This window comes from Myxocyprinus asiaticus, chromosome 45 (assembly GCF_019703515.2).
Source record: "Myxocyprinus asiaticus isolate MX2 ecotype Aquarium Trade chromosome 45, UBuf_Myxa_2, whole genome shotgun sequence".
NCBI lineage: Eukaryota > Metazoa > Chordata > Actinopteri > Cypriniformes > Catostomidae > Myxocyprinus > Myxocyprinus asiaticus.
In genome coordinates this window covers 25,113,423-25,133,963 of record NC_059388.1, presented here as the reverse complement: position 1 = coordinate 25,133,963, position 20,541 = coordinate 25,113,423, and the positions used below count along the sequence as shown (strand labels likewise).

At 39.5% G+C, this 20,541-nt stretch overlaps 1 protein-coding gene across 1 annotated transcript in view; it reads left to right on the top strand.

Annotated features, from left to right (window-relative positions):
- The window catches only part of LOC127435251 (ELKS/Rab6-interacting/CAST family member 1-like), a 294,247-nt gene that overhangs the window by 61,559 nt on the left and 212,147 nt on the right, over nucleotides 1-20,541 (top strand). Inside the window, exons 10-12 of the mRNA XM_051688552.1 lie at nucleotides 3,175-3,315; nucleotides 6,217-6,357; nucleotides 12,793-12,986. Of these exons, the coding sequence (XP_051544512.1) occupies nucleotides 3,175-3,315; nucleotides 6,217-6,357; nucleotides 12,793-12,986 (476 nt within the window). The remainder of the gene's footprint in view (nucleotides 1-3,174; nucleotides 3,316-6,216; nucleotides 6,358-12,792; nucleotides 12,987-20,541) is intronic.

Sequence of the window (20,541 nt, the reverse complement as noted above, 5' to 3'; positions counted from 1 at the left end):
CAAGCGTACAGATCCGCAGGTCAATCTCTGCCACTTTTCATCAACTCTGCCTTAGCAACATTGCATATGAGTGTATGTGTGTTTGTTATTGTCTTTGCCAACACCTTCACATTGTACACTGAACGTTTCAGGTCATGAATATCCAGAACAACATAGTTTTCTGAACCAATATCCCCCACCCTGCCCGCCCCTGAACTCCATCTCATGAATATGAATGAGTTAACCCCGGCGATTATTAGCATTGTCTTGTGTATCTGCAGTTTGGCAGGGATCTGCTGTTCTGCCTTTCCCCACCTCGTCTCTCCCACATACCCTCACGCACAGAGGTTTGGGCCTTCTCTTCCTCCCTGGCCTCAGCAGCAACGCGGCCAGCCGCAGGCGGAAATTAACTTTGTCAGCCATCTGCATATTGAGAAAGAAAGCTCTGGCTCTCCAATGCTGCATTGCACTGGACACACACACTTGAACACGCACACATGCACTGTTAGGCCAGTTTCACACCGCATGCGTAAGCAGCGCATATTTATCGCCCATATTAACAAGTTAGAGTATTCACTTTCCCCATCTAAGCAGTGTGATGCTGCATAGGGTTTCGGCGGTGAGCCTATTTTTGCCAAGTATAGTATGCTGAACTCAGCAGGAAATACATAGAAAAGCACTTTAAAATTATTTATCAGCTCAATCTTTTGAAATGTAGGGTTTTTATGAAGCAGCATAAAATAATGGAGCAAACCACTCACCTATTGGTTGAAAAAAGATGTCTGTTGGGCTTGATGCAGGTTCCACATGCGGTGACAGGCACATAAATGTCACTTTCAATTCAGTAAGTCTGACTGAATCCTGGCGATTTAGGGGCTGTTCACACCAAACACATTTTTGCGTCTGCACTACTGTTACATTTTTTAATCTTAAATAGTTTAATATTGCTTGATTGTTTAAATGTTAAAATGCCCTAGATGGACGTCTTTGACCAGTGCGCCACATCCCACTGTTTTTTCAGCATGTTAAAAGAAGGTTCCGGAATCAATACAAGTTAAGTGCAATCTACAGCGTTTGTGGCATAATGTTTTTTACAGTAACACTTTACAATAAGATTCCATTTGTTAACAAGTTAACGCTTTAAGCTCGGATGGGTCTACCACGAGAAAAAAAATACATGTCAAAATATTAATGAATACAGTCTGGACCAACACAAAATATGTATCGTTTGAAAGCTTAGAAGCTCTACTTTCCATGCATGTAGGCATTATGACCAAAACTGAACAAGTACTTTGAAATTTGCAGACAATCAGAAGTGTTCCATTTTTTTATAACTTATGAAGAATTTTGAACTGTACATATTATTGCAATCAGTAAAAACACCAGACTCATCAAATAGCTATGTTTCATATGTTGTTGGAAAGCTCTCAAAGAGTAGAATACAATTAGCCTAATTGTTTTACTCACAGACAAAAATATAGCGAGTAATAACTAAGTATATGTCTTTGACAATTATGTTGGTGTTGCTTATATGCCATGTTTGTGCTTATAACTTCACGAAACATAAACGGAACATAAAATATCACATACCATTACTTAGAGGATGTGATTGTCTTTCAAACGAGACCACACACAAGGTAATCGGATGCATAGATCATGAGATAATCCATACAAAGCACAGTGTTAAACACACCAGGAGATGGCGCCAAGTAAATGACTCAATGACTCAAAGGGCACTTATTCTGTGAAATCTCATTACTAAAATGCATGCTATGCATGCATACCTTTTAGTCATTGTTGTGTTTGCATGTGTAATTAGTTATCATGTACAATTACTATGTTTTGTTTGTTTGGAGAGGCTTTTGGACAAGCTTTTTTTTTTTTTTTTTTTTTTTAATGCATGAACGCGTTCTGCCGCTTTAGCAATTTATGGCTACTCTTTGGGGTTTGGGTTCCATTCTGTGAAGATTAATTACCATTTGGATGTAAATGTGGCCCCCATTTTATGACGATCATGTTTGTAATAAGTTTGTAATAGTTATTTCCCTTATTACAAGAAATACTCAATGTAGTAACCCAGAAATACATTAATTTCTGTATAGAGCTACAGTTACGCTGCTGCAATGCTTACGCGTTGCTTTTGCGTGCAGTGTGAAATATTTCATACTGATATTTGCAAACCAATTCTGTCCTTCACCACTTACACAAACACAATTTTCCATTTCACACGCCTCTGACAGCGTACAATGCACATTCATTAAACCGAGGCCTCTTCTCCTTGCATGCACGCTCAGAACTCCGACTGCATCTGGTCCTCGGCCTGATCGTGGAGAGAATTAGCTGGCACGCCGATGAGCGGTCATGCTTAATGTCACAGCTCAGTGAGGATCGGCCAGGAACGTCGGCTTGGGAGTGAAATACAGCCTTCACGGTGAGAATCGCAGAGCGGGCCTGAAAAAGAGCCATATTATTAATGTCCGGTTCGGCCGCTCGGTGTGTGAGTTTTGGCCGGCGCGGGTGTGAAAGTGCTGGAGGCTGATGCTCTCTGTGAATCCAGCCGCCCTCTTTCACAGGCCATCGACTGCAAACATGAACCTGAGCCAGAATACTCTTTACACAGAATTCCTTATTGTTTCACTTTATTGCTCTTTTTTTCTATTAGCAATATATTATGTATTCCTTGTAGTATAGTACTATTAAAGGTGCCTTTTTTGTTATTAGTTTTATTTTATTATTTGTATGACTTTAAAGGGATAGTTCACCCAAAAATTAATATCATTATTTACTGACACTTATTTGCTGAAATTCATGTTGTTCCAAAACTGTGCTTTCTAGACTGTGTTGGCCCACCTTGTTTAGGGTAATTATTACACATGTTAAATTGACAGTCCTAAATATAATACAAAATAAAGCAAATTCATGTCCTTATTGCTCATATAACTTTAGATTAGTTTCCACTTTATTATGCATTCAGTTTGCCATAGAAATGTAATTTTCCTTTTATACTGGCATACAAAATGTTTTTAAAAGGAAAAATTAACAATTTATTACACTTAAAGTGTTCACCCTTTAATATTCCAACAGATTTCCAACATGCTAAATTCAATGTTTAACCAGATGCAAAATTAGACCAGAGCTCTGTGTTTGCTTTTGGGTCATGTGTAACATTGCTGCTCTTGTTTTTAATGTGTGCAGGAGCGCATTATCGAGCGTCTGAAGGAGCACAGGGACAGAGATGAGAGAGAGAAGAATGAAGAACTGGAGAGCAACAAGAAAGAACTGAAAGAGCTGAAAGAGAAGGTCAGCTTACTGCAGGGAGATCTGACTGATCGTGAGGTGAGCGCTTCTGTATGCACGAATGCACACAAGCAAACATGCTAATGTTTTATTAATGTCTGTGTTTTATGAAGTGGCTCATTTACAAAACTGACATCTACATGAGTTTTCGCAATAAATCCATATAAATCCTCTGCATATAGGCTAGTGCACACAGTTAGGAATATGAACAAACCCGTAGCTCTAGAAATCACCCAGATAACCTTAGCAACTACATAGCAACATCCTGGCAACCATCCACAACACACTAGCATCGTGGTGGTGAATTTTGCACAGGGGAAGCACGTCTAAAACCACCTTGTCTACAACATCATCTAGTTTGTTGATTGCCATTAAACTACAATGTCATCTGACTTCTTGCAAATTTGCCCTGAGATCTGTTTAATTTGTCTGCATATTTGCGAACAGAAGTTTGTGTTTGCCATTCAAATAATGTAGTCTTGAATTGTGGCCTGTGCACTCAACTAAAGCCATGCAAATGCTTAATTTAATCTCTCCTCTCAGGAGAAATACAATTAACCCCTGCCAACATGCAAATAAGAAACGTAAAAATGTTATAATACAAATTAGTTTAATTTGCAGGTTGTTTAACATATTGGCAGCAACTCATTTTCTTTGTTTTCTCAGAAGTTGTTGTGAATTTGTAAATATTTGTGAATAAAGTTTAGCCTTTGTAGAATTGTTTATTTACAATTTGCTGATTATTGCTTGTGTTTGTAAAACGGCAGTCGTGTAACAGGATTTTGGCAGCTTATAGGCAAACATGCAACTGACCAACAGGAAAACAGATCAGAGGAGTACAACCGCAGGAACTGAGTGACAGCTTGTGATCCCAGTTTCAAATTTAAAATGCATTAATCCTCTATTATGTGTCAGGCTAAGATTAGAGAACTGGAGATTGTTCCAAGGACAGCAATGAAGAGCATCTTCATCTAAGCATACATTTGGACGTGGTGCTCAGACTGATAGAGACAGACTGATTCTGCAGCCGTCCACACAGCCCCAGAGGAGCTGTAGCGATGAGAACAGACTTGCTTGACCCACAGCACTGCCAGTCCCGTGTGTGTGTGTGTGTGTGTGTGTGTTTGTGTTTGTCTGTGTGAGAGAGAGAGGAAGATAAATGGAGGATTCTAAATGTGAGGGAACGGCCCCTCCCTGAGAATGACTGCTCATTCCTCTTTCTGTCTTCCATTCTGCTCACTTGTTTACTTTTGTCTGTCTTTTAATCTTTCTTTTTCCCCTTTTGCCTTCATTCATCTTTCTTTCTTTCTTTCTTTATTTCTAAGGATAACATCTTATTGAACCCTAAACATCTTCATTGCATCCACAGAGGACAGTCCTTTAAAGACTCCAAAAAAAAAATTATAAACAAAAAAAATTATATAAATATATTTTATGTAAAACAAAAAAGATATATTTTTGTAATTCCCCATTTTTAATAAAATAGTCAAAACAAATACTGTTGTAGTGTTTTTTTTATGATTAGATTATCATACATTAAAGGCAGTTCACCAAATACTACATGAGATACGTGATATGTTTTTCACATGAGAGTAATAACATTTAAAAAAAGAAAATCCCATTACAGTGAAGAATATTTTGGAGAAAATGTGCCTTATTGTATGAAAATAATTTCACAATGCACAATACCTTGGTTGTAAGTAAAAAAAAAAAAAAATAGGTTTTTGATTTTGGGGTGAAATATGACCTGAATATGTTCTAGACAGGTTTTGTGAGATTCTCCCATGTCCATTTGTTGCACATAAACCCCAGCGCGCTAGCATACCGGGTATTTGCATTGGATCACTGCTGCTGTCCTGAGCTGCATGCAGCAGTCTCCCATTGTTAGCCGTCCTGTTATATCCTGCATTGTGTTGTTCCTGAGCAATGACCTCTTCACTCTGAGCTCTTTCGGCCTCCCCCCTATGCTCTAATCACAAAGCGTGCAGTCTAACAAAGCCCATCATTCCCCTCTCTTGTTTTCTTTACCAACGCGAGAGAACGCGGGGCGGCAGTATGAACATTAAGTGTGTATTTTGGTCCACGGGCTCCAGTCGTGTGTGAAATTGCGGGGCTCTCCAGCTGAAAGCGGAAACTGTAGGAAAGAATAAAAAAATAAAAAAACAGAGCTGATGTACTGCATGTGTGCAGCAGAGAGAACTCGCATAATAGCACATGATATTTGTGATATTACTATTGCGATGTAATGTGCTCCTGTTTTGGGTCAATTGGTGAGTCTGTCCTGATCACGGAAAGAAGGGAAAAAAACAATCTTAAATGCAAATAATAAAATTCAGCTAACTAGATAAGTGTGCATAGTTAGGATAGGAATAAATAAATAGGCTTGGTAATTAATGAGAAAATCCAGTATTTTGTATCTTCAGTATTTTGGTGCAAATTCATATTTATTGTATTTTAATGTAACATCTTATTGAATATTAATGCATTTCAGTTTTTGAGTTTAACTCAACCAGTGTAAGATCTGGGTGCTGAAGTCAAACCAGTTATGCACCACTTTTAAGTTTGTGTTTTAGTAAATCGAAATCAATTCCAGTTATCTAGTCATTGAGTAATTTCCTTTTGATTGCGTGTATGTAAACAAATGCGCATTTTGAAAAGAAAAATTTGTCACTTAGCAATTAGTCTTGGCTTTTAATGCTTCCTGTTGTTGAAATTGGCCTGAAACTGCTGGCTGGGGTTCCGATCCACATATTTACATGTGTTTATGCTCAGGTTGTTTCAATGCAATCAAGAACCGTGGCATGACGCAAGTGAAACCTTTTCCTGCTTCTTATTAGCTCCCCCCCTCCTCCGAACCCTGATCGTCTACATTATGAGGTGGATTGTTCAGTAAGTGCTCTCTCAAATGACCGATTTAACCTCTCTTTCCCTGTCCCCCAGGGCTCACTATTGGACCTGAAGGAGCATGCCTCGTCCTTGGCCTCCTCTGGAGTGAAGAAGGACTCTAAGTTGAAGAGTCTTGAAATCGCTCTTGAGCAGAAGAAAGAGGAGTGCACCAAACTTGAGAGTCAGCTTAAGAAGGTGAGACAGGCACTTTAAGGGAACTGAAGCATCACAGCTAGCAAATATGCCAGGTCTCGTCAGCTAAACAGCCAAGAGTGTAAAATGAGCTATTATAGTGACTGGCACACTGTCAGCGGTACTCTGACAACACTTAAAACAATGACAGTGATCTGAATATTTACTCAAGTGCACTTCTCCTGTCAAGTTTTTCTCTATTGAGTGGTAGAGGAAAGATATTAGCTCTGTTCCAAACACTAGAGAACGGCCTCGCTGTCTACCTCCAACGGCAGCATCCTAATCTAAAAGTAACCTGATGACTGATTTGAAACACTAAACAGACAGCAATACTGTTAAGGCTGCAGAAATTGTGCTTCTTATGTATGGCACAATATATTATCGCTAGCAGTTTATTGCAGTAGTCTTATGTTAGCATGTTGCTAAGCTAATCCTATATCCTATCCAGCACAAAAATACATAGCACAAAACCACGTTTTAATTTTAAAAGGGAGTATTTTCTATTAACTTTTAGTGGTGAATAAAATATAACTATTTAATTAACATTTCCCTCAACTCCAATCTTGCAACAGCAATTTAACTTTCATCGCAGTGTGCATTCTGAGATAGCCAGATTCATAGTCTGTCTGATATATTAATGAAAACAAGGGGCCCTATTTTAAAGGAATACAGTAGTTCACCCAAAAATGATTATTCTCTCATCATTTACTCACCCTTATGCAGTCTCAAACTCATATGTATTTCTTTCTTCTGCGGAACACAAACAAAGATATTTTGATGGAGATATGATGTAAATATATCCATACAATGCCAATGGGGTCCGAACTTTCAAGTTTCAAAAATTGGAAAGGCAGTATAAAGGTAATCCATATGACTCGAGTGGTTTAATTCGTATTTTATAAAGCGATACAATCGGTTTTAGGTAAGAAATAGACCAAATTTTAACTCCTTTTTTTTTTAAACTATAAATCTTGCCATTGCAGTGCCCTAGGCATGATCATTTCAAGCTCGATTGCTCTTCTTCGTGCTCGTATAGAAGTATAAGTAATTTGTCTACTTGTTGCCCATGCTGCTTCAAACCACCATAAGTCAAACTGTCTCTGCAGTGATGTTATGACACAGCATGATTCTCTCGCCATCTCTTTCCATCACGATCTGTTTTCATTGTTTCCCTGTTTCTGTCTTCACTCCAAAAAAATTGTTCATGGAACATAATTAAATTGAGAAAAAATTTAATTAGGCCACATTATATTACTACATAATACCATTATACATTTTAATACATTGTTTACCAAACATTGAAGAGTTCTAAATCAAACTACACAGACAGATGATGTTAGACTAAAAAGAAAATAATGCTTGTAACGTATTTTTGGGTCTGAATATGGATTTGCGAACTCTTGGTCATGACCAGTGAATATTATTCATGCAGTCCCAATGCAAATGTGTTAAGTAAACTTCCGTTTTACACTTTTAAATTAATAGCATTCAGTGAAATTAAGTTATGACAAAATGGGACTAAATTGAACAAGCAGAAAAAAACTTTTATGGAGTTTTTTTCTCTCCTGATCCTACCACTCCACAACTTTATTCTCCTTATCCTGTCACATTATAACTTCCTTGTTTTTAACCTATCAAATATTTCTCGCTTTTTGTTTAAAGAAAATATTTGCTCATCACTCTCTGTGTATCACCCAATCCTCTTTTCTTCCCCCACCACACTCTCTGTTTTTCTTTTTTCCAAAAGCGCTCTGAGCTCATGTCAGGACATCACTCCTATCTTGTTAGTGCATCTTGCTGTGAAAAGCCTCCCTTAGCAGTGCAAGTGTGTGTGTGTGTGTGTGTGTGTGTGTGTGTGTGTGCATGTGCATGTGCACAAGGCAGCACAAGATTCTAATAAATGTGTGAATTGAGCTTTGCTTGTATGAGCTCAAGGCTTATCTAAAGTTTAGTTTTGTGCTTATTTGAGATCTTTGATCAAAGTGGTTGCGTGTTTTAAGATCCGCTTGCATGAGATCTTTTCTTATCTAGAGCTCGAGAGTGATGATCTTGTGTGGGACGACGTTCCTCCACAACGGAGCTTGGATTTAGTGCCATGTTCGTAAACTGATATCAGTCGCATTGAGCTGTGTCATTATGTGCTATCTGTTGTGCGCATGCTCTTACAGAAACTCTAAAAGTGTGTCCAATCCTAACTGTTAGTGTTATAATAGTTTTATTAAAGGAGTAGTTCACCCAAAAATGTAAATTATACCATTTAGACTCCGTCATGTTGTTCCAAACCCATATGACTTTCCTTTTTTTTTTTTTTTTTTTTTTTGTAGAATATTCACTTTTTTCTGTACAAAAAAGGCATATAGAGACTAAGTGGTGTCCAGCTCCAAAACAGACTAAAACAGCATTATGAAAGTAAGACTTGTGCACGATGTGCCATGTCTTCTAAAGCCATATGATAGCTTTGTGTGTGGAACAGATACAATTTTTTGTTGATAGACACAAATCTCTCAAATGTCATTTGCACTTCTTCACTTTCAAACTTGGTGAATTACAATCTTTACAAGACACTTAATAATCAAAAGGAGATTGTTGTGTTTGAAGTCAAACCTGGTTCTACATCTTGATGTGCCAAATTTTAGTATGTGGATGCGTAAATGAGACTTAGGATCTATGGTGAAGGGATAGATTTTCAGTGAATAATGAGTTAAATTTCTCTTTATATGAAACAGTGTGGCTTGTATATTCTGCAGAAAGAAAAATCTTATTTTGCGTACCACAAAAGCATGAAAATCACGTTTTTCACGACATGAGGGTACAGGATCCACATCTCTGGACATCTCTGCTGGTTCACAGTCTTTGTACTTTTATGCATGTTGGTGATTGTGTTAGTTAGTGTCAGACTAAAATTAAATCTATGCAAGTAATTTGAATTCTGCTGATTTTTAGCTATAGTATAGTCTGATCACCTTCATACATACACGCACATTCAACGTGTTCGCATGCAGATCTGGGTCCCATTGTCTGTTCCAAGAGTAATGAAATCTCTGGCAGTGTGTGTACGTCTGTGTTCGCACAGGGTCTCATATAAAAGCAGTGCAAGTGAAAACCCACTGACAGATCTGTGGGCGTCTGCTGTGATTGGATGTGACAGAAAGGGGGCGGAGGGACTCGCCTGTCCCCGCGTGACTGCTAAGAGTGTACACCGTTGGAGGTGTTTGCCCAACTTAAGAAATAAGAACAGACATGCCACCAAGACACCCAACTGTCTACATTACACGAACTAGCCCAGTGGACTTCCACAACTACTTTAAATAGAGACACGTCTACTGTGCACACATGCAGATTCAGATCCATCAGCACTGTGATGTTTTCTCAAAAGAACATTTATAGGTCGCGAAAGTCAGCACGAATACATATTAACACTGCAGCCAGTCATCAAACGTGTGTTGTTTTCACACAGATACTCTGTTATTTTGCCCAGTCAAACATACACCGGCACACTCACACACATAAAACAACATTATTAAACCACATTTCCCACAAACCTATGTTTAATGGAGGGACATCAGTTGTTCCTTGGAGTCGGTGCCATGTGGATGAACCGCTTTGGCGTTCCAATAGCAACACGCTGCATGGAGCTTACGAGCAGACACAGCGGCCCTGACAGCCCGATAATAACTGCACTAATGCATGTTGTTTCCTACCCAGACTGTTTGTCTGCTCTCTGTGTTGTTCTCTTTTGCTGTTGCTGTCAGTTTCTCTGCTTTCTATATACACCACGATACCACTTTTTCTTTTCGATACAATACAAAGTACTTTCATGGCCAATATCTATTAAATATCGCTATTAAATATTTGTGTGCGCGTGTGTTTGTGTGTGTGTGTGTGTGCCAATTTCTGAGGATAATATCGGTAACTTTTGCCATTTAAATTTTTTTTTTTTTTTAAAGCCATTTTTATTTTAGACTTTATATTAGACATTGTTAGTTAACAGATTCAAATTTAATTAAACTCATAAAGCCAAACTAAAGGAGAAGAATGCTGAAAATGATGCCTTAAATAAGGAAATTACTTTAGACATTAGTTGAATGAGTAGAAATAACTATCCCCATCTTGCCTGATAATCTAACACAAACATTACAAAATTCAAAGCTCATATTTATAAAAATTAGTGCTGCTAGTGAGCGCTGTCCATGTTTTCGGCGTATTTAGGTAAGTGGAAGGGAGAAATGGATCCAATCCTACACTCTCTTTGCTTATGTATATAATATAAAATAATAATATATATTATGTATATATTTTTGCTTATTATTGAAATAAATGCCAAGAGGAAGCATCTCCACTATTTCGTGAAGAATATATTAATTGAATAATGTGCATACCTTAATTTCTTTGCCAGAATTTGCCCACATACACATTTACACGCATATACTGGTTTCAAAGTCCTCCTCTGATGATGACAAGCTCTTGGCTGTTGGTGTGGAAATCTCCTCAACCTCAGGTCAAGACTTTATAAAAGCTAATTAGAGTGGCCTAAACGTCACCTTCAAATATTATCCTTAATAAAACACAACAGTCCTCTTTCACATACTGCCAATCTACGATAACTGCACACTGGTGCTCAAATGGTTATTCAAAAGAGATTTTTCTTAATTTTTATTGTTTTTGTGATGCTGTCCTCTGCATTCTGACATATTTTGCACACATACATGCGATGCTGTCTTCTGCATTTTGGCATGTTATGCAAACGTGATGTAAATAGCACAGTGGTCTTGTGTTCTCACCTTGTAAAGCATGCACTGTGTTTGTGTTTTAACAGCAGACATGTTTTTTTCATCACAGGAAGACACCTGTGTCCTTTTAGAGGACTTTTATTAAAGAGGCATCACCGAAGAGTTATTCAGGATTGCCTCCTTTAATTATCTGGGGAAATGAATTTACTTTTCATTAAAGCAGGTCCTTGACCTGGCACTTTAGACAGCTGTAATGTCACTAATTAGTTTGATGACTTCAGCTTGATTGTGTTTCCATGTGTCCACACACACACTCTCTGTAATGAGACAGTATCCTGTTGTGATGTCATGGGGGAGCTTACACAGAGCCTGCAGGTGTGAGTGTCTGAGACCTTAAAACACACATGCACACACTCATGACACTGCCCAGACCATGTTTGGCTGGTGCCAGCCTGACTCTCTGAAGCTGCTTGTCTTTTAGAAAACTCTGGGGAGTTGATGTCAGGGGAACATGCAGTACACAATGTCTTTATGTCCATTTAGAGCACTGCACCATGCAAAACCCAAAGCTTGAAAAGAGACGCAGTGTAAGACGATACAAAATGTTTGCTGTTGAGTGCTGATAAGCAACACATAGGGTTCCCATGATCATTGAAAACCCAGAAATATCAGGGAATTTTGAAATGATAATTTCAGGGACTGGACAAGTCATGGAAATTTACTTTAGCAGATGCATTTAAGCAAAGTGACTTACTGATGAGGAATACAGCAAAAGTGATTCGTCATAAGGAGGCAATAACAAGAGAAGTGCTGCAATAGAAAGTTTAAAATCGCTCAGAGAAGTACAAATAGGGAGGAAGGTGAGAAACAGTGGTGAAAGAAGTTAGTGCATTAGTAGTATTCGGTCAAGTGCTCACAAAAGTTATGAGTCTTTAAAAGTTTCTTGAAAGTAGCTCGAGTGGAGTTCAGAAGGTCGTTCCACCAGTGAGGAATGCAGGATCACCTGCTGATCGCAAGCATCTGGAGGTCACATACTGTAGAATTGAAGTAGTGACTAAATAGGGGGCGTGGAACCAGTGGCTGTTGACACCATTGTCAGTACGATGAAGAGAGGTATGACATGCATTCTCTTGGGCTTGTTGAAAACCAAACGCTCCACCGTGTTCTGGATCATTTGCAGAGGTTTGACTGTACATGCAGGAAGTTCTGCCAGAAGAACATTGCAGTAGTCCAGTCTAGATATGACGAGTGCCAGTTTCTGACTGTACTTGATGGTGTAATTGTTAACAAGTCTAGCTGAATGGTGAGGTTATGTTGTTTAGCTGGGCTTTCTGGACAACGAGAAGTTCCATCTTTGCTAGGTTTTCTCTAGTTATGCTCTGCTCTAAATATTTCACCAGCTTAATTGATATTTCCTATTGACACACTAAAGCAGAAGATATAAGATAACCATCTTAAGACAAAGGTTTTTGTGTACATACAGTATACAGTCTGTACATAGCTGTTTCTAGAGATGCTAAGTTTTATTTTAAATTCTTGTAGAGCTTGTTTTTTTGCCCAAAGTTTAGACTTGGTGTGAGTAGGCCTTTAATCTGTTGTTCCAAATAAACTCAGACCTTTGATCAAATCTAGCCCTTGTCAGATTAGACTCATTAAGAATTTAGACTTCCTTGATATGGTCACCCTCTGAAATCTGCTTTATATGCAGGCTCAGTCAGCTGCGGTTGAGGCCCAGGCAAACGCAGGGATGTCTGAGCACATTGACACACTTGAACTGGAGGTGGCGCGCTACAAGGAGGATGCCGGTAAGGCGCAGGCAGAAGTGGATCGGCTGCTGGAGATCCTCAGAGAGATGGAGAATGAAAAGAACGACAAGGACCACAAGATCAATGAGCTGGAGAGGTACACAAACACTCACACTTAAGAATATGTGGGAAAAACTCAAAGCTGCAGTGTGTAATTTATGTGCCCTTAACGGCACCAAAGGAAGTGCAAAAATAACTAATGTTTCCTAAACACTTCTTCCATCTTCCATTGGTCAGCAAGCAGTTAGTTCTATCCGCAACTAATGCCATTAGCTGATCAAATGTTGAAAGCGCCACTGTTACACGGTGTTTACAGTTTTAGGGAAGTCACCATATGTATAGGTTACTTATGCTTGAATCTGATGGATCTGAGAAATTACACAATTCAACTTTAAGTTCAAGACAATACATACAGCCTGTGTTTCTCTATTACTGATTCCCATTATTTCAGACATGATGTCCTTTCATAGACTTGCTGCTAAGCGCCACGACAGGGATATAAGACTTTGTTTGGATGTGTAAGGAGCAGTTCAGACTGAACATGTTCTTGCACTAAAAAAAGCTAGATTCAATGCATTGACAAACGAGACATGTTTTTAAAAGTTGAGGTTCTTTTTGATTTGACACACGTCTACAATAACGCAATGCTCCTGCACAAGATGCTGAAAAACAGCGAGATGAGACGCATTGGTCAAAGATGTCCATCTAGGACATTTACCTAAATAAAGAAAAAAATAATTAAACTGCATGGACGGATGCAATCACGTATTCATTATTAACGACCCCTAAGAGAGTGAGTATGACTGTCTGAATGTGCAGCAGTTTGTTTGTGTCTGTATTCCTGTGTATGTTTGTTGTTATGCATGTTATACTCCAGTACTATGTTGTCTATCAGTAAGCACAATTGCATTCACAAATTCTAGCCAAACAATCCATTTTACCATTTTACTAGTTCATTCGTTCATGTCTGTGGTTTGTGATTCCCGCAAATCCATTTTCCAGTCTCCATCTGCTGTGAAGTCTAATGCATTATCTTTTTCCCATTGCTGGCTCTTTGGCATACTGGAAGTGTGTGTGTGTGTGTTTGTGTGTGTGTGTGTGTGTGTGTGTGTGTGTGTGTGTGTGTACCTCTACTAACAAAAAGGTGATCACCCCAAGCCAACATGGCAATCACAACATTGGTCCTGTCCAAGACTTGTGGTCTCTTGTCCTTTGTTTGCACTTGTCCACGAAGACCGTAGGTTGTCTTATTTTTCTTTGTATTGTTCAAATAGGTGCATAGTGCCAGGGCTGTCAACAGAGGGGTCTGCCAGGTTGTCCCAGGCCCTGTGATGAAGGGGGGGCCCACTGAGGTTCTCTGTGGTACACCCTAATCATTGGGCCCAGGGTTCAGGCTCGCTATGCTCCCTCAATGTAGCCTTTTGCTCAGTCCACACTGGTTTGAAATTCATAAGTCTACAAGGGCTGTCAACTGGGCTAAAAAGCTAAATTCAAAATTTTACCTTAAATATGACCAAAATTCTAATTAAATTTGAATTTTCAGGTCACTAGATTTTTAAATTGACTTTGTTGCCTTAGTCCACAAAAGGGTGCAACGAATAAATACAAGCCAAACTGCACTGTGTTATATTGTTTTTCATTCGTTACAGTTGTGTTTACGGTAGTAATAGTCCCAGATAGTAGCGGTATTTGACTGAACTCGGTGGTGTAGTTGCTCAGACTCCGAGCCCAGGGGCAGTTAAATCAGACGGAGCACAACAGAATGGAACAGAACACGAGGATCTTGAGATACACATTTCCAAATTCCTGACAAAGCGTTTTAAAATCCTTTGCTTAATCTGTGAAACACTGATAAGAAAGCAAGACCTTAGGCCAAAACTGTCCTTCCACACAGTTTTCCAATTGTTTTTCTGTGTAAACATGCAATAGCCGGACATCTTTGACCATTTCGCTGTGCTTTGTAGTTTATTCAGCAACTCGAGCGCTGTGTTTTTGTAGATGTAGTGTCAAGTTATAAAGAACTTCAACCTTTTAAAACGCTTCTTGGGACACCTGAGTTCTGTTAAACTGTATTTGTTAGCGCAGGAATGTGATCTGAAGTCATCGTCTGTGCTCGGCACATCCAAAATTTTAATTTAAATCAAATGTGCTTTTTTTTTTTTATCTTAAATTCAACGAACATTCGAGTTTCGAATTTTAATTTGACAGCCTTAAAGTCTACTAGGTAACAGTCTGTTTGGCTTTACTTTTCCAAAGTGTGGACTCAAAGCAGGACCACAATGTCTGAGGAAGCATTTTTTGACAGGCCCATCCACTCTGCTGTCTTTTTCACCCATTAAGTCATCCTTTATCCTCCATTTGTTTTGGAATGAGACCAGAGATGAGTTTTGAAACTTGTTGGAGATTTTGAGGGCAACTGTGTTGATCCCACAACATCATTTTGGTATTATCATTGAGCAAGTCAAATAGATGCATTGCTGACGTAGACTAGATTTTTTTCTAATCCCCAACACATTGCACTGATCCCAAAGAATGTTCTGTTTAACTTACTATATTTCCCTTTAGTTACCAGAGAGAGGGCAGAATTTACAGGCCCTATCCCAAATGCACACTCTATGTGGATGTATGGTTTTGTGGCCTTCATTTGCACCTGTCAGTGAAGTCCATAAGGCCGTGGGTCTCCCATTTGTAGGGTGTCTCATTTATCATTTTTATGGTTTGAATCTTTGCTCACAAGAAACCCCTTTATGCTCTTGATACGCTACCACCCACCAGTCCTTGCAACATTACATCACCAAAGTGTGAACTTGGAGGCCCTTCATGAGCAAGGGCTGATGGTGCCATTATGGACAGGGCCATAGAGGACTTTGGTCCTTCAAGTAACCATCACACAAAGATCCTGTCTCAAATACTGCCACGAGCCCTTGAGACTTTGGTCAAGTCCACACTTTGGTGATGCCATTATGCACAGACTGTTGGGTTGAAGTATGTGGTAAAATGCCGCATCTAAGGTGCATTGTGAACTCTTAATAGAGCTGTTCAGGTTGTAGTCCTAAAACAGGGGAAAAAATTAACTGCGAACCATCAACATTCATTTATATGAAAACTGACAGTTATCGGTGTAGTTATCGTGCTGAATAATCTGCAAAAATTATTAATCAAACGACCTCTATCATGGACATGTGAGCGAAGGCCATGAGACCTAAGTCAGCATTAAGTAAACCAATTGGGACAAGACCATACAGTGGATTCAGTGAAGTTGAGAGGATACTCCACACCAAAACGTACAGACAAATTGCGCTATACTGCTCCGTAATGTTCACAACCTGTTCCGTGGACACTAAAGAGAACACACCTTCCCCTACATGTCAACTTCCCATAGGCACTTATGTTTCCCCTCTGTGTATTTGTCTGCGTTTTTGGATCTGTTGTGCTTTCTGTCAGTGGGCGTTTGCACTGGTGTAAACATCTGTGTTTTCGGCCTGTGTAATTGGACTAACTAATGGGAGGCAAAATATAGGCCTTCTCTCATCTTGGCTCACACCATTAAATAAATGAGATGAATAATTGAAATAAGGCCTAAGCATAAACACATAGGAATGTGAGGGAGAGTGAAAAGGAGAGTCTGGCCTAGAGGTGAAGAGTCTTGCAGGTCACGGATGTTGATGTTGTGTATTGACAGTCTTTTACTCCCTTTCACTCTCAATCAGACCTTTAACAGCTGCGTTTGTAGATGATTCCCGAGTACCAAGCTCTATAGAAGCCTACTAGGGATAGGTTGAATTTGAGGAGATGTTAGGCAGACTAGAAAGTCATATGTCATAATTTTTTTAAGATTGATTAGTTGTGGGGGCCTGGGTAGCTCAGCGAGTATTGACGCTGACTACCACCTCTGGAGTCACGAGTTCTAATCCAGGACGTGCTGAGCAGTGGCGAATTCTCAGGGCCAGCAAAACCTCCTCTGCTGGCATAACAATCATCCTCTCATCTCAATCACCTTTTTGCCTATGTATTTTTAATCGCTTTCCACTCTTTTTTGTATTTATCTACAAACAAATAGAGAAAAACTAAAAGTTTATCCAGTCAGAATTTATTCCTTGATGCTTACAAGCAAAGAGTGACAACTGTGACAACTGACAACAAAGCCGAGCTCGTTAGCCGAAGCAGCGCGTGAGTCTGAACTCCACCCCCTCAGACCTTCAGAATTTCTTTAGAATCCCTCAACAGTGCAAATGAATGGGCAACTAAAGTCAGACTGTCAGATTCATCGGCCAATTAGATTGATTTATTTGTTCTTGGTGGGTGTGATCTTTAGGAAATGTCCTGGTCAAGGCCTTCTAGCTGGCCTTGAGTGATGCAATTACACTTTAAGTGATGTATGTGTGACCCTGCACTCTGACCCCAGCCTAGCTGGGATATGTGAAAAAGAAGAATTTCACTGTATATGTGCAAATGTATAATGTGTGATAAATAAAGAAAATTATTATTATTAATTCGAGAGCGAAAAGCATAAGATCAAGCTCTCTGATAAGTCGGCTGTCATCACTGCTGGTATTTCTGTTGAGAAAGAGATCCTTATGGATTTAAAAACACGAGATGTTCTGCATGACCGTGTGATTGCTTAATTTATTAAACAGGAGAGGATGTCCGATTTTCACTTCAAGTAAATTGCTAAGTGCTTTTTGCATTGTAACAGCAACATCAAGAGTTTTCTAAGTGTAAATTAGGCTGCTTGAGCATTCAGTGTCGGATCAAGTTTTGATAAGTAATGCTGCATTCCAGTCAACTCGGAAAGTCAGAAAACAGTGTTTTCTTAATGGCATGAATCACACTGAAGGCCTGGACTTTTGGTCCGCCACTGGTGCTGAGTGACTGCAGCCAGGTCTCCTAAGCAACCTAATTGGCCCGGTTGCTAGGGAGGGTAGAGTCACTTGGGGTAACCTCCTCGTGGTCGTGATTAGTGGTTCTCGCTCTCAATGGGGCATGTGGAAAGTTGTGCGTGGATTGCGGAGAGTAGCATGAGCCTCCACATGCGGAGTCTCCGTGGTGTCATGCGACTGATTAGTTGTTCAGGCAACCAAAGAACTAGTCAATTTAGAAAATATGTAGTTTTGCACATCCCTAGAGCCACTGCACTCGAGCCGTGTTAACCTGACATTTATTTGCTTGGAGGCTTTCACTGTTAGATACTGGCAGCAAGGCAGGCCATGGAAGTGTTTTGAGGTGGATTTGTGTTGATTCATAAATTTTTATCTGACATTCAACGTCTCTCATGCTTTCTTAACAAATCTGTGTTAGGAGAGGATTAGACTAAAACAAAGTCCATATGCTTGGCTCGATGCATCATTCGTGTCGGCAGTGAGAAGATTTTTGAAATAAACACCAGCCACAGTTGCTAACCGTGACGCTCTGAGCTAATTACCGCTCAGTGTCGAGTTATGCTCTTGAAGCACACAGGGGAGTTCAGCTCTCAAAAACCTCCCAATGTTCTTTATGTCATAAGCTTCGGAGTTTGACTCTTGATTTGGTTTTGACGGAAAGTTATTCAGACAGATCCTCTCCTTTTAGCGCCTGCGTCTTTAATCAATACGCGAATGGCAGGTAGAAGCGGTGCTTTTGTGAGCCTTGGTTTTTCAGTCAGGATTACCTTTCTCAGTCAGAGACATGGAAGCAAAGCTCCTCTTGTTGTAGATCAGTGGTGCAGAGGCAGGTCTTGTTCAAAAATGCCTTCAAAGTCACAGAAAAAATGTCAGAGGTTGAATGGGGGTATTGGGGTATTTATTTCATAAATTCTGTAGTGGTAAATTTGCCAGTAATTATGGAGGATTGTAAGGCTCACTGTTGAGATGGAGACCTAAAATAGGAGGGTGAGTTGGGGAAAAGGAACAAAGAAAACGAGGCAAACCAAAAGAAAAAAGTGAAACAAAACCACTGTTTGTAAGGATAGCGGCTCATTGAGTTTTGAGATAACTTCCCTTTTGCAGTTCAGAAAAGAGGCAAGATATATATATTTTGCTTGACTTCATATCGCTAATATCTATGTTTTCAACGAACGACTAATTTGACAAGTCGTCTTTTTTTTTTTTTTTTTTTTTTTTAGAAAACACCACAAAACATATTGTTACAAAGCAGCTTTACAGAAAATAGATCTTAATTTGTGTTGCATGGCATGTGGGTCTTTGTATGTCTTCTTGTCGAGTGCTGTCATCATGTTTGTGATTCGAATTATGTGATGCATTTTTATTTTCGGTATGTGTGCAAGTCTACATGATGAGGCCCATGCACTTACCTTAACTTTGCAAGTTAACCCATCTCACCCAGTACCTTTACATATGCAGTTATCTGTCAGTCCACCTTCGCAAAAGTTGGACTTATTTCATTCGGTCTGAAGTCTTTACATTACTTTTTACATTTTAAGTCCGACTGACATCTAACTTTTAAAGTGCATGTAAGTGTACTGACTCCTGTCTGTTTTCACCCTTCTTTCTCTTTCTTTCTCTGATTTTTATCTTTTCACTGGAACGGTGTGTCTTCCTCCCAGTTTGGCTTCAAGGTTAGTATGCCTAATTTCTTCGCCTGCATTTTCTTGCCTCTAAATCAACTTTTCTTTAGATTGGAACATATAATAAACTGTGTGTGGTATAAACAGGGCCCAAGCCCCCCCCCCCCAGAAATAACCTTAAATAATTTGAAGCATAATTCTAAGGATCTGAGAATGTGTTTTGGGGGGACCGGTGGGGGAAAACTGTATCTGCTAGTTGGGACTAATACAGTGGTTGATTGTGGTGTGGTGGAGCCCTTGGGTGATGCACTTAATCCCAGTTTGCTCTTGTTGCCTCCATCACTCCCCTTGAACTCCCTTCTAAAGTTTCTGTTTAAAAAAGAAAAGAAAAAAAAAAAAAAGAGAAATTGCTCTGACCTGAATTGATTAAAGGTTCAAAGGAAAGAATGAGCAAATCTCAAAAGGTCAAGCATGTACTACAAACAGAAGAGCTTGTCTTATGAATGCATGCCGACTTACCTGTGCGGTCTGCAGAGCCTGAGCTGTTCGACAAGCAGAAGAACAAAATAACAACTTGCCAAAGTTTCTATTGCATGCACATGAAAGATAGGATGACAGATAAGGGGGAGAGGGGGAGGGGGAGGGGGATGGAGGGAGGGAGGGGTTGTGGGAAAGCGAGAAAGAGAGAAAGCATCAGTGGCTCCTTACAGAACTTCTAATTGGAGCGTAAAGAATCTCCATCACTCATTTCTCCTGAGTCGCGTTGAAAAGCTCGCTTCTTTCTGCCAGCGCATGATACGGATCCCTTCCCACTCCAGCCACAATCTCAGCACTCAGCTTGTTTATCATGGTTATTATTTTGCATCTCTTTCTAGTTTGGTTTGGAACAGAGACTTGTCAAGCTTTTCATTTTTTCTCCTGTTGTTACTCCCCTAGAAAACAAGTATAATGTTACAGGAACGCTTGACAGAACTGTCATTCTCACTCTCTCTCTCTGTCTCCCTCCCCCTTCTTCTTCTCCTCTTTGTTTTTTTTTTTTTTTTTTTTTTTTTTGTGCTTTTTTGATTTATTCTCTGGAACTCAGCAACACAACAAACAGGGATGATTTGATATCTCCACCAGATTAAGGGGTGCAACGTAATGAAAAGGA